Raw genomic sequence first — 15,226 nt, forward strand, 5'->3', positions numbered from 1 at the left:
ATCGCGACCGAAACTGTCGCGGGTCGGTTCCGTCCCGCGGGATGATTTAATCCAACTTGTAGAGCATAAATATCTGAGCATGTAAAAAAAAGTAAGTTCCTAGTCCATTCCTGTCCAGAGTTATGATTTCTTAAAGAAATATCTCCTGCTCTCCCTCTACTCCTCCCGTCGTCAGTCCGTGGACATTAAGTCTTAAGTGGGTCATTAACATCAGCTGGGTGATCAGACCTAAGGTCGTCAGCTGTGAGAAACAACAAAAGAGCTCAATTACAATTTAGGCATTTAGCAGACGCTCTGTCTGAGTCAATTGAATGGAATGTGTGGAGGCAATACACACACACACACACACACACACACACACACAGAGCATCTTTTTCCTAGACATGCAAATTAATGATGAACTTCTCAGAAAGTGGTCCCTGCATCTGGAAGCAGCAAGTGAAGATGAAATTCCATGCTGGCCATGGCTACCCATTTAACTAATATATATATATATATATATATATATATATATATGCGCTACTCCTAGGGGTCCTTGAGGGAGTTACAGGGGGTCCTCAACTAAATGATAGTTAGGATAATAGGAACCAAATGGACCCTTATGGGTCTGAAACTCAGAGTGTACGTACTATGGGTATACCAATTTCCCTGTACATTTGTACACTCTCAGAGGGACGGTAGCCTAATTCAGGTCAAACTGGGGGTCCTTGAAAATGGCTGAAAATCATTGCTAGAGCCGTAAAAATCTTCTCTTATGGGGGTCCCTGGCATATATTTTCAAATGGGGGTCCGCGGGCTAATGAGTGTCAATTTGGGGGTTAGGGTTAAAGTTTGGGAACCACTGTTGTAGGCTACAAGTGTAATACCAATAATGAATGTAAAAAAATCGATATAAATTTTTGCTACCAAGTCAAAAAGTTAACCCATTCTGGGCGGGAATCCCTTTTGGTGTTAGCATTATGTTATGCTTTAGCTATTGAAAAATAGCAGACCTACAAGCTCATAGCGCGCCACCGAGTGGCGCGCTACGAGCTTGTAGGTCTGCTATTTTTGAAAAACCGAAGAACGACTGACATAGAAACATAGCTTTTTCAGAAAACTGTCAGGATGTAGAAGACATTTTTAGAATCTGATCTCAGGTCAAAATGGGTTAATTTCGAGCCCCGGCTTACCCTTGTTAGGGGAGCGTCCCGCCGCCCTGGCCTGACTGTTCCGCTGGTGTTTGCCGCTTTTGCCGGACATGCGTTTCATCTGACGGGGGGTGCAGGGAGGTGATGTGCTGTAGAGAGCTTCCTCTTCTTCACTGGGCAAGTCCCAAGATTCCTCCACGTCCGAATTTGACTGAGACTCATCTTTCAAAGGGTTGGCTTGCCTGGGAAGAACAGCTTACATTACTTATGGGGCTCAACGGGACATATAGCACTATTATCCTAAGCGCTTTATGTATACGTAAGTCTGTTGTTGATATGTACTAGAGCATTCACTTCTAGTCATTTTTACTAGTTGACTAGTTGCCTAGTTTACCAGTCGACTAGTTGTTTAACCACCTATTATGTTAAAAAAACCAAAAAACGTTTGTTTTTGTTTTTTTTGGAAATACATATTTGTACATTTAAAAATCTACCTGATCTTGAGGCCTACAAAATCGGGAAAAAAATTAAAAATATATATATATTTTTTTTGTATCAACTAGTGAACTAGTACCAGCAAGGTCGATTAGTGGATTTACTAGTCGACTAGTAAACTAGTCGACTAGTTGCGTAATGCCCTAATATGTACGTTCTGTTTGTAATGTCTTTGAGAGCTTTTATTATCTGCTGTAAAACGAACTGCCCAGTTTGGGGACATTATGAATAAACTTGACCTTGACCTTACATAGATTGTGCATTACATTCACGCGTTGACACACACATTCATCCACCGATGGCGGCAGAAACCATGCAAGGCCACCAACCTTGCACATCGGGAGCAATTAGGGGTTCAGAGTCTTGCTCATAGGATACTTCGACAGTAACACCGGGGGGAACCCGGGATCGAACTGGGAACCTCACGTTCACATCCGGAACTCTCTACTGGCCACTCCACCCCTAAGCCACCGGTATTATCAAAACTGTACCGTTTAAAATTAACATTTTAAGATGTGTGTATGCTATTTTTGCCATTTGTTTTATGACAAAGTTGTTTAACACTGCATTTTATTGTATAGGCTAAATGACACAGATGCCAGTGTATAGGAGGTCAGACAGTGGGAGACTGTTTGACCCATAACAGAGTGCAGCTGGTGTGTACTAATGGTGCCACCAGCAGGTTTCAGAGGAATCCCAGCCAGACCAAAGGTCTGCTGTTATATTACTGTAGGTCCAGTGGCAGACTGATGAATGGTCTGTCCCCTGGAGCCTGACTGGCTGTCTCCAGTCCTGACAGTACACGCAAGCAATGATGCACACTCTACCACAGCAGTACGGAGTCTACGGACACCGGATAATACGTTGTGGGTTTGCGCTTTGCGGATAGTAACCCTCACTTGGGTCTAGGGTAAACATGACGGCTCAGCCAAAGAAGGCCCAGACCTGCTTGCACTAAAAGCCCGATTTATACAGTGGTTGCGCATCATGTCTCACACCAAAAATAGCCGCTAATAATACAAGCTCACAGCGGGTTGGTGTGCAACACTTGGAAATAAAAGGTCTTTCACCGTTGCAGTGATAATGTGAGAAACGCTGTGATAATTCAGAACATCATTTATTGCAATCATGATGTTTTGTATGTTAGTAAAGCTTGTGGAACAGATATGGACAATCAGGTTATAGAGACATTGAGACATGTTGTTGTGTGCAAATCTCTATTTTCTGAAGGCCAGTGAAGTGCAAATGCTACCAGCCCATAGTTCTGCAGAAAGAGCATACTAAACCAATCTCCACACACACTTCCTTCCTGGTGAAAGGGGGACGGGGGGGGGGGGGGGGGGGGGAAGACAATAGAATAACTAAATAAAGAATGCCAGTGGCACGCCTTTTCAGATTACAATGTCAGAGCTTTGTCCCTTAAAGCTTTTCTGAGGGCTTTTTAATAGGATTAGAGGGGAGGGTCTGAGGGGGGGCTGACCCCGCTGAATAAAACAAAGAACGGGGAAGAAAAGGGAGGGTGTCTGAAAACCAACATTCTATATGGCCGTTCGCCACCATGTGCCCTTGCATCGATCATCGGGCTGAAAGGCATTCCCCTGCACGCGTCCCGTCAGTATCTGTGCAGGGCCATTTGAAAAGGCCGGGGCAGGCAGCGCTGTATCACTTTCACAGGGGGGGCTAATCTGGAAATCACTTCATCCAAAGCTTTTCACTGAAAGAAAGGGAGCCACATGGAGAGGGAGCACAGGCCCCTACTGCCCATCTGCCCCTGCTCCATAGAGTATTGCACACACACGCGTGTCCCTCCCTCCCCCCAAACCAACCCCCCCCACACACACACACACACACACACACACACACACACACACACACACACACTCCCCCCTGGGAGCTGTCGTAGAACTGCAGAAAAGGGAAAAGACACCTGCTGCAAACCCACTGCTGGCCTTATTAACATGCATCATGATTCCAGATTCAACCAATTGTTGAAGGAAGAATGACAACAACAAAAAAGGAACAGAATATTGTCTCTATAGACAACACACAACTCTTAAATAAAACAACACTATGGTGCTTCTGTTATGAGAAACTGTGTAGGGCCTTGTTATGTGGTCTCAGGGTGAAACGGGATACTACAGTGATCCAGTCATTAGTCAGGCAAAGCAACGCCCGATTTATATAAGGCTGAAAATTGCAGATCTACAAGTTTACATTCACAACGCGATTGCGATGCGTTGGGAGCTTGTGGACTATGCTATTTTCAGTGTGCGACACCGGTGCGCACAACTACACACAAACCAGGCTTAAGCAATCTTGTACGAAACGAGAGGGCAATTATCACAGTGCAGTTATGATTTGACTCCTCCCATCACTGTGCTTTTCTGCATACAACAAGAATGCACAGTCAGCCCAACACTGCAAAAAGCAAACAGATAAATTCACGTCAATTGTTCCCTAATGCAACCCAACCATTTATAAACAACACTGTTCAGACCATGCACACAACCCTGCACCCCGACCCTTGGCCCGAGGTATTGAATTCTCACATGTCTGTGCCTAAGCATGCCATTGTGTGTGTGTGTGTGTGTGTGTGTGTGTGTGTGTGTGTGTGTGTGTGTGTGTTGTCTGAGGATGTAAATAGTGCATGCATACATACATACAGGGGACACAAAAAAGGTGCTGCCTTGGCCAGAATGAGGTGATTAAATAACTCAGGAATGACAGGGGAACCGATGACGCCATCACTGCGTGTTTGTTTGTTTGGTTGCTATGATACACTTCCAAGTACGGGGCTGTGAGTGAGAGAAGCTCACACTGCAAAGGCTACATACATTTCCCTTCCGAGATCTCCCCCCCTTTTCTTTAAATATACTGCAGGCGGCAGCAGCAGAGTAAGGCCGCGCTTGCCTTCCTGTTAAACCGTGGCTTGTGCTGTGATCTCAAAGCTGCCCTTGCCCGGCCGCCACTAGTGAATTATCACTGCAGATGGTGTCTGGCTGCTCTCAATGGCTCATCTGATGGCTCATTGAAGGTTGTAATAAAGGCCAATGGAATGCTACAGCCCCCAGGCTGACACACAGAGTGCATAATAAACAGCACAAAATCCAGTCTCTTCTGTATAACGATTGAGGCAGTGAAACTCAGGACTACCAGAGTCAGAGGGGCCTGACCTTTGACACCCAATCATCCCCAACCATTGTACAAGGCAGGGGCACTCTTTTGTATGATGGCGACACGTGGCTCATGAGGCCCACTGCTGAATAGCACACAGCTGGTCAGTGAGCACACTTGCTCACAATGCCCGAACTAAAGTGTTTTTTTTTTGTTTTTTTTGTAGTACAAAAAAATGTCGTCTTTACTTTTAGAAGAGGCTTACAGCTAATCAAATCATTCTGGTATACGACAGTGAGGAGAGGATGCTCTTGTATTTTGATTGCAGCCTTTACAAGAAGCATGCATCTGTCTCCAATTTCCCAGAGCAATTAGCTGGTGACGCATTGAGAAATGCAAACCTTACAGCTGCAGAATGCGCACAATTCTCAACATGCAAAACGTGTTGTGTTGCACGAGACGGTTCTGCAGGATAATAATGTCCTGCATCATTTCTGACCCGAGTAAACCTGAGCAGTCTCTGACCTACCATGGGCCTCTGGAGAACACGCAGTGCTAAGGCAGCCAGCAGGTTTTCTGCCACGGGCTGAGTGAAGGGGGGGGGGGAAACAAATGCAGGGAACAGGACAAACTTGACCCCGCCCTATTCAAGGAACAGTGACAACGCCAAGAGTTGGACCTCCCAGCCACTCCTGCATGAGCACGTGCAAGGCATAAAAAAATGCTACCGAACAAGACTACCTTTTATTTCTGAAGACCCCGTTCGTTCTACATGCAATGCAAATACATTATGTTCAGAAAATGCACCGCATCATTTTCAACCCATTTAAAAAAAAAGGATCAGAACTAAATGCATAAATGCATAAAATTAACACCAGGAATCCACCTCAGAGTCTAAAAACGAAATGTGCTTTCGGGAACATAATCTGTTGACAAGCACAAGGTCCCTGCAAACCCACGTGAACCCACATGAACTAAATGAAGACCTGCATGTAAGCATGCAGACAATGTGTGGCAGTGCAATGTTGAACATAATGACGACCTTCCTTCAGCTTATATCACTTCTACCCTAAATACAATGTGTGCGAGTCAGTGTCTGTTCCAGCAGTGAAGCCAGCAAGTCACAAGCAATCAGGGTTGGGTAGTAACTAAATACATGCAATCAGGATTACGTAATCAGATTATGAAAAATAACTACATCAGCCCATGCAAGGGTTGACACTACCCTGTAGTACTTGCCCGTCACGTCACGTTCTACTTGCAGGTCATGTTCTACTTTTTTTTAAATTATAAAACGATAGGTAAAAGTTGCGCTTGTAGGGGGGGGGGGGGGGGGGAAATCACACTTGTGCGAAGTGAGGGGCACTCTTATCTCACATTCCATGCTCAATCAATCAAATCATCACATTCCGTGGTACAAACACACAAAGCTGTGCCTAGGAGGGGTTAGCGCCTTTCGAAAATATGTTAAATCCAAACGATTACTACAGAGTGGCGACAGTCACTTTGAAAAACCAGAATGAGTGCATGCTGATAGTTGTAAAAAGGTACCAACGGTATAGCCAATAATTAGCCAATAATTGCGCGTGCCATCGGGCAACCTGAAAGCAAACTCCACTTGCATGAACGCTGTATTTACTTGCAACGGGCAACCGATAAAATAATTATGTTATATGTTATTATGTTATGTTATTACATTGTCATGGAAGCTTGGTTACGGAAATATGGCAATGATCAAGCCCCACACCTGAAACCCCCAGCAGGACAGTCCCAGACTGTTGTGTCCTGTGTGTGTGAAGCCTCTCCACCTGGGCCGAGGTCAAAGAAAAAAGTTAATGGGGGAGGTGTTGTTGGGTCGTTGAATATGGGTGGAGGAGGTGTTGAGTCAGTGATTGTGATGGGAGATAAGGGGGGCTTAAGTCCTGCAGTTGCAAAATCGAACACATATGTAAATTGTTAGTCTATAGTTTATCCTTCAAAGTAGTCTGACCTAAGACTGCAAGCAATACGGCATTAACACTAGCATCCCTATACTGGGGCAAACATTCAGGACAAATAGCAGATCTAGTACAAGCTCACAACGCATCAGAATGCAAAGTGTTGTGTGCCTTGTAGGTCGACTCGATTTTCAGAGAAGACATTTGCTGTACTGTACTGGAGAAAAAGGTGTGAATCAATAATAGAGCCCTAGTGGACCCCAGTCAATGAAGTATATAGGGTTTAAAATAACTTCGGAGGCCAGCATCTACATTTCAGTTTCATGTGCAGTTCTGCACATCACATCCATACACTAATGAACCAGCAAAAAAAACAATCTGCAGTCAATATTACCATTATTCTTGCACCTTATGTCGACATTGGCCCCATAAATAACATTGGCAGAGAACGGATAAAGTGACAGAGTAGGAGAGCTGGATTCTTCATTTCCCCAAACGCTAGGGTGGGCAGTGATAGGATGCAGTCAGGAAATCAGCTTGTGCTCCTGGCAAATGGGGGCATTAATGAGTTGTAGCCATGGGCGCCGCCGAGGCTTGAGGCAGCTATCCACTACACACACACCACATCCTGAAATCCCTGGAATGCTTGTGGGAGAACGCTACTGGGCCAAAATGTCTTAAGACTTGAGTTCAAGAGTAAGACACTATTGACAAAGGGCCTCTGTCCCGGCAGTGCCTGCTGCAATGGCCCTCATTTATCAGGCAAGCACCCAATCTGATCTTAAAACGGCATCTGCGCTCATTTTCCCTGCAAAAAAGTACTACATGTCACTTTTAACCTCACATATCGTCTCAAAAGGGGGACAACACAAGCCGTAGAAACGGAATGAATAGTCTACAATTTGCACGCATCATAATCATTCACGGCTCGCTCATCAGTTTTTGGCCAAATGCAATACAAGAACTCATTGCATTATCTGGATATGATATCTATCAATGGATGGGTGAATCAGGTCATTTTAATGCATGGTTCTGAAGTGGCCTCAACAAAGGCATGAAGCAGTAATGTTGCATGCACTTTAACTAAGCCACAGTGCTGGATACCATACCAATGACACACTGACATGCACAATCATGTGCCTTTGTTTATGCCACTAAATAAGGACAGATAGAGATAAGGCCGCGCAATCGGATAACAACCGGCTGACATTTACACGCACTGGAACATTCGACCACAATTCCAGATATTCGACTGAAATCACATAGGCATAGCTGCTATCGAGGCCGACGGCGCTGGTCAAATATGATTTACTACTAGCGTTTGGAAAGCAACAGCAGCATGCATGGAACTAACTTACGGGAAGAATCAGGACGAAAGACATAACACCAAATTCCTGAGAGTCCCTTCGTCATGAGTCAGGGGCAAACGCATACCAACAGACATGCATTGTTTTTAATATGTAACCCCCCCCCCCCCCTCCCTCCCTCAACCGATTTTAACTGTTATTATTTTCCTGTGCAGTACAGCCGCTGAAGTGGCTGTGAAGATGGAAGATCAGGGTACCTTCAATATGATCTGAACTCAAAGACGAACAAACAAAAATGCATATCTGTTGGCAATGCATTCCCCTGGCCTGCACAATTCTTCATCTGTAGTCGAGGGAAGGCTGAAGGCTCATAATCAGTGCAACTTCTTGCACACACAGCACTAGTGTCAGCAGCACACACCATTCATGCACAACGTAGAAGCTTCTGCAGCACACAAGCAGCAGAGTAAAACAACCATTTTGAAGAGAAATAATCCATCCATTATTTAAAATAAAAAAGCTGAATCCTAAAATTGAACATTCCCAGGCCCCGGGCCCCGCAACATATTCTACATTGTAGGATTAAGCAAGCAGCTCCCAAGCAGGGACAGGACAGTGGTGCAGAAATGCGCTACAGCTAAAAAGCTAGCCAAGTTTATGCCTCATCAGGTTATTAATTTTTTTAAAGCACGCTGCAGTGCGTCACTAAGCATTTATAAACAAAAGCGTAATAACACATCTCCACGCACGCGACGCGTCCCACATGCACACAGAAGCCTGAACAATAAAGACAAGGAGCGACAGCGCCGTCACAGTTTAGCTAGCCGCCGCTGTTCTTTCCTTGTTGTTGCACTGTTGTTGGAACAGTTGAGAACTACTGTGATATTTCGTACAGTTATCGTCATTATTTACCTCTCCATTCGCCGAGCATTGTGGCCAGGCAGCGCTCCGGCATTCAGCGACGGGCGGATATCATTAAAGTGCTACTAATTAATGCGCGCAAATTAGTGTGTAAAAGTTTGCAACTTCACCGCTGCAGCTGAACTGCAGACAGTAGTTACTAGTTAGTTGACTACTGGCTGCACGTATCGCATAGAGAGCTGCTGAGAGCGAGAGAGCACTGTCTGGCAGGAAGTTTGGGACTGGGGGCTGCGCGTGCGCGACTGCGCAATGTTGCCAGATCGTGCGAGAGAAATAAGCAACCAGGTCTAGGAAAACAAGCCCATTTGTAACTAACGAGCCATCCACAAAGATCTTTTAAACATTCTGACAACACAAATCATGTAGCCTACAGGGCTCCCTGGCCCAAAACATTTAGGTACAAATACATTAAAAAAATGGGGGGGGGGGGGGGGGGGTCCACTCCATGTCCATGACATGAATAGTAACACAAAAATGTGTCAACAAGACCAAATAAGCAACTACACTTTAGAAACAAGCCCAAAGAAACGCAAGCCGTAAACAACCAATAGTATTTCAACTTAAGCGACTTTACACGAAACAAGCCCAAAGTAAGTTGATGATAATAAGCGGACATGGCAACAAGCGTCTACATTCAGGCTCACTATTTGGCACGCGAGAGGTCCCGATAATGTAGTCTTTTTTGTGTTCGTCGGTTTTTACCTGCTAGGTTCGTTCCGATCCGGAGGCTCCATAGCGAGGCAGGGGCTCCTTTCTGTCAAAAGTGCATGGAAGAAACCATGTCCGGCCGGCTTCACGTCCACGTTGCACCAACAAATGTTTGCAAGAGTGTCGAGTATGTAGCCTTTTTGGAGCACTTTATGATCCGCCGGCGGCACAGTCGAGTATCGCTTCTGACTGTGAGGTCGCCATCTTTCGCAACTCACTGAGTTGCATTCTAGTTGCATTACTACGGCAACACCACCAGGGCCACCAGCCTACTACACAACCATAGAGCTATAAAGGATAGAGACCGAACCGGAGCGTTAGCCCCGCCCCCCGCTATTCATTTCAGTGGAAGTTGCTCAGTGGCGTTTTGAAGCACCCGAAAGACTGCCGGAAGTATCATTATAACTCAATGGCTCGAGCGAGCGGAAGTTTAGCCTAGCCAATGAGGTCCGGGCTTACGCACGTGACGTCGTGAACGTCCGTCCACCTCCATTAAAGTGCTGCAATTCCACATTCCACACAGTAGGTAGTGGCATCTTCAACGTTGGATAGCCTTACTGGCTGGGGGCTTGACTACAACATCAATGGATGTGAGAGTCCATTTGCAGACAAGACAACATGCAGACATGCTTTTAATTGATCTTTATGGGGTTCGCTCTCGTGATTGGATGAAATTGGTATCCCGATTCCCGACCTGAAAATGTATTTTCTCTTTACAAAGGAGACAATTATACCGATCGAGGTTAATACTGAAGTTGACAAACACTAAAAAAGACTACAATTACTTTTAACACACTGTAGAAATACCGGTAGCCTACTCCACTACTAAGTCTGGGTACTGGAATGTAAATATAGTAGGCTGGCTAGTGGCTATATACATGTAAAGGTGCTTATTATGCAGAATGACCCACTTCACAATGTTATAATTGAATTGTAATGAGTCATGATATGCATGATTAGATCTTCACCAACCTCCACCAGAGAGCTCAGCAGGACAGTCTGGGTCTCCCGTCTCAGTATCTGGACCCCAGCTGTTCCAATCCTCATCACCCCCCCTCCCCCTTCCCTCCAAGGTCAGTGGTTCTCAAAGTGGGGTCTGGGCTGGGGACGCCCAGTGGTCCATCAGTGAGTTCCAGGGGGTCCCCGACCCCAGCTAAATCAGTTTATCAGTTTTAAATCAACTTGTCGCATTGGATGCGTTGTGAGCTAACTGAGCGTGTAGATCTAATAGATAGGCTACATTTTTTTTAAAAAAATGGGAAAAACGTGGAATAATTGTGTAAATGTTAGCAGCACAAATCTACTCTCAACTCAAGTCTGGAAGGGGGGGGGGGGGTCACTGGGGGAGGTGTTGATGGGTCATAGATTATATGTAAACAATGCTATTGTGATACCCCAGCCCTGTAAAGGGCAAACAGTTGTAAAGTAGACCACATTACATAGTCAATCTTTTATTTCCATCTTCTTTGGAAATCTGGCTTTCAAAACTCAACTTGGCACATAGGTCCAGTATTAAGCCAAACTTCCTCAAGTGGCATTGTGGTATAATATTGGCGGCTACAACAATCATCTCTAAAGTTTAAAACTTTGAAAAGTCATAACAACTCATTTATACCTACTATGACTTTGGCACATTCACAAAAATGTAGGCCCAAGTGAGCAGAAATGTTAAGATGCTTTGCTTTGAGCTGGTAGGGATGATGACACCAAACTCGCTACCTGGGCTCTTCAGACTATTCTCCGATTTATTATAATTTTTTTAATGATCAAAACTTGAGCCATCAAAATGTTTCACTACAAAACAGTACTAAACATCTTGCTAGGCTCTACTACCATACATTCATAATGTCAGAATTCTCAGTGTGACCAAAATTATTTTATAGTGGCAGATTACACCCCCTCCTGGGGAAATTTAGACATGGCACAATTTTGTTTTCATAGCACAGTAAACTCACCTACAAAAGAGTGTGATTTTAGTTACATATTACATTTCTTGACCTCTTTTCAGTTATGCTTTATTTACAGATTATCATCTCAGTATTGTACACTGACTGAACCACCAAATTCCTGTGTTGACCTTAGCTCTAAATCCAGCAAGGCAAATGGCTTCTTGGTTAGAGTGGGTGACAATGTTATCACACGTAAAGATGAAATTACCTACCTAGGTTCCATCCTGGAGGCTAATCTTCCCGGTGATAAAATGGCCACCAACGTAATCAAAAAAGTCAATCAAAGAACAAGATTCCTTTACAGGATCTCCTCACTGGTCGACAAAAACACCTTGAAAAATTTTACACCCTGTAAAATCGGAATCCCCCAAACACGAACGCAAGGAAAACACAAGAGACGGTCGCGGCCACACAGCCAACTCAAGGTATGGCCACTGAGCCAACTTGGGGACCCAACGCAAGGACAACACAAGAGACGGTCACGGCCACACAGCCAACTCAAGGTACGGCCACGGAGCCGACTTGGGGACCCAACGCAGCTCCTCCCAGGATACAAACAAATTAACGGAGCTGAACGTGAATCCCCCCCACCGCCCACCCCCTTTTTTCCCCCTCACCGTATATGTTTATTTTCCCTTTTTACCTCCTTTATGATGAATTCCTGTTCTGTCTATAGAAGTGTCTATTTTTACGTCTCTAAATGTTTTGATGATTTGAACATGGTGGACCCTATTGGAAACAAGTGTAATGCTTAATTGGGTCGTCCACTCACAGTTAACAGCCTTTGTATTGAGTTTGTGCTTGAAATGTACTGTAATTCTGCAAACTGTTAATAAATTCTTCAATCAATCAATCAATTGAAGACCTTAACAGGAGCCCTTGTACAAGGCTTCTTTGACTATGCATGCACCTCCTGGTACCACAGCACCTCAAAGGCCCTTAAAACTAGGCTCCAGACCTCCCAAAACAAACTGGTCAGGCTCCTACTTGGCCTCACCCCCCGAACCCACCTCACCCCTGCCCACTTTGACAGACTGGCATGGCTTAGGGTCAGCGACAGAGTACAGCATCTTGCAATGGGTCTGGTCCACAAGATTCGATACACTAAGTCCACACCCACAACACCAGAGGGAGTGCAACGAACCATGTTCAACCCAGATTCGGCACAAACAAGGGACTAAATTATTTTCGCTCCTATGCCACCAAAATGTGGAACGCCCTACCAACAGTCATTAAGACATGCGAATCCCTTGACTCCTTCAAAACCGCTCTCAAAGGGCACCTACGGATGGCTGCAATTCGAAACTGGCCCCCGTAAAATCTGAAAACCCCCCCACCGCCTCCCCCCCCTTTTCCCCCTCACTGTATATGTTTCTTTTCCCTTTTTACCTCCATTATGATGAATTCCTGTACTGTTCTTTGTCTATATAGAAGTGTCTATTTGTACGTCTCTAAATGTTTTTGATGAATTGAACATGGTGGACCCTGTTGTAAACAAGTGTAATGCTTAATTGGGTCGTCCACTCACAGTTAACAGCCTTTGTATTGAGTTTGTGCTTGAAATGTACTGTAATTCTGCAAACTGTTAATACAATTTTCAATCAATCAATCAATGCAACGCATTAGAGCTATGGACCAGAGCTACCTATACTTTGACGGCTAAAGTGACCTGAGACCTAATCTCTCAGTCAAGACAGATTCAAACGATTTTTGAGTGAAGGAACAGTGTACTGTCCTCGCTACGTGTACATAGTTAGACAGTCAGCCAAACTCCTTTAAAAATGAGATGGGAGTCAGGATGTAGCGTCCAAGCTCCAGTATTTAATGTCACACTTCATATCACCAATAAATGGAGTAAAACTATAAAAAAAGAAAAAAAAAAGACAGGCTGTAACAACCATCAAACAAGCAGGTGAACACACTGAGCTATAATCTACACAAAATCTCAATCTATCATAGCACATGTGGAAATAAAACAATTAGGCCTATGCATGAACACACTATAAAGTTTGCATACCAAAACAGAAACTACATACACTGACATAAGAACATGAAAAGTTCCCACTTACAGACAATGCTGTCGACTGCACAACAAGAGGGGAGGCATACTATGGTCCAATCGTCGGACCAAACACATGTAACCCAACAAGAGATGGTGTAATGAGGGTTTTCAGAGCACACACATAATTAACAGCACATACACCTGTGTGCTTCTCCTAATCAGGGCAATACACAGCACACCTGTTCTATATAATGAATTGAATGACCAGTAAGTGGCTCTGGTAACACTTAGCCATTTAAGGGCAGAACAAACAGCTTTGTCCCTATGTCCCAACCTACAGTCTATGGTCCCAACCTGTGTGACTACCGGTATGTCCCTGTGTCCCAATGTTTAGAGTACCAATAGGGGGTGCTGTTGCACCACTCGCTTCAGACTGGTCGATGGGTTCCCAGATTGCCTGAGACCTGACCCACAAGTAATCTACCTCACATCCTCCACTTTCCATTTGACTGGGATCATGACCTAGACTAGAGCAGTGGTTCTCCAACTTTGTCATATACAGACAACTTTGAGAAAAACATGTCCTACACATAAGAGCCTTACTTGTGTTAAAAATAAATTCATACAAATAAAAGCACGAAGTTAAATGTAATACAGTGTATTCTTATGACATTCATTTTATTTTTTTAATATGGCATCTGAATTGGTTAAAATGCAGGCTCTGACTGTACCCAAAAATGCATGTAGGCTATTTAGCCTGTCCTCAGCAAGTGGTCACAATTTCAAACAGCCAAAAAAGTGTCTAATACTGTCACAATCACATGAATACATACTAAATGAAAGCAGATTGTCAACAACATAGCAAACAATATACACAGTTAATTTAAAATTATATTTTGAATTCCGAAGCTATGATGTATATAAGACTAAATATGTTGTCAATTTCGTCAACAAATAAGAGTTTTGGCGCCACTCTATAACAATGACTGGCCATTGGATTGGATTGACTCAATCCCGAAAAGAAATGCATGCTCGCGAGAACTGAGAAGAAGCGTCTGGCCATTGTATGGTGTTGCCGTGTAGCCTACTGGGCACACCCACTGTGACCCACATGGTCTCATTGACTTCAATGTTAAAGGAGAATTCCATGCTAGAAGGCTTTCTTACCTTTCTTTGTAGTTGTTACGTCCCCACCAAAGAGGTCCAGGTGTTTTTTTGTGCAAAAACCCCTTATTGGCTATTTCCCCTACCATAAGCCCTCAATGAATTGCATTGAATTGAATGGGAATTGAATGGGGCTATGGGGTGTTGTGCTAATTCGCTTATTTGCATCGAAATAAGTAGTAAAGTGTGCCGCTTGGGATATTATTTACATTATGAAGAGAGGATATATACAAAAAAATAATAATTTTGAGCGATGGAAATTAGCACAACACCCCATAGCCCCATTCAATTCCCATTCAATGCAATTCATTTAGGGCTTATGGTAGGGGAAATAGCCAATAAGGAGCTTTTGCACAAAATAACACCTGGACCTCTTTGGTGGGGACGTAACAACTACAAAGAAAGGTAAGAAAGCCTTCTAGCATGGAATTCTCCTTTAAAGCAACACTGTAACTTTCCTCTTCTACCCTGGATTTTAACCCTATCCTGTGCAAGTGCT

General features: G+C 44.2%; 1 protein-coding gene across 3 annotated transcripts in view; it reads right to left on the reverse strand.

Annotated features, from left to right (window-relative positions):
• The window catches only part of map3k4 (mitogen-activated protein kinase kinase kinase 4), a 45,845-nt gene extending 32,076 nt beyond the window's left edge, over positions 1–13,769 (reverse strand). Inside the window, exons 1-2 of one of the 3 annotated variants that reach the window (XM_079512064.1) lie at positions 13,631–13,769; positions 1,173–1,372 (exon numbers count right to left, since the gene is read on the reverse strand). In XM_079512064.1, coding sequence (XP_079368190.1) covers positions 1,173–1,372; positions 13,631–13,698 — 268 coding nt within the window. In that variant the 5' untranslated portion in view covers positions 13,699–13,769. Of the gene's footprint in view, positions 1–1,172; positions 1,373–9,606; positions 9,862–13,630 lie in introns of those variants that run through there. The other 2 variants (XM_079512063.1, XM_079512062.1) reach the window with 2 other exon arrangements.
• Positions 13,770–15,226: the final 1,457 nt, after the last annotated feature.

The sequence above is a fragment of the Electrona antarctica genome, assembly GCF_951216825.1.
Source record: "Electrona antarctica genome assembly, chromosome: 10".
Taxonomy (NCBI): Eukaryota; Metazoa; Chordata; class Actinopteri; order Myctophiformes; family Myctophidae; genus Electrona; species Electrona antarctica.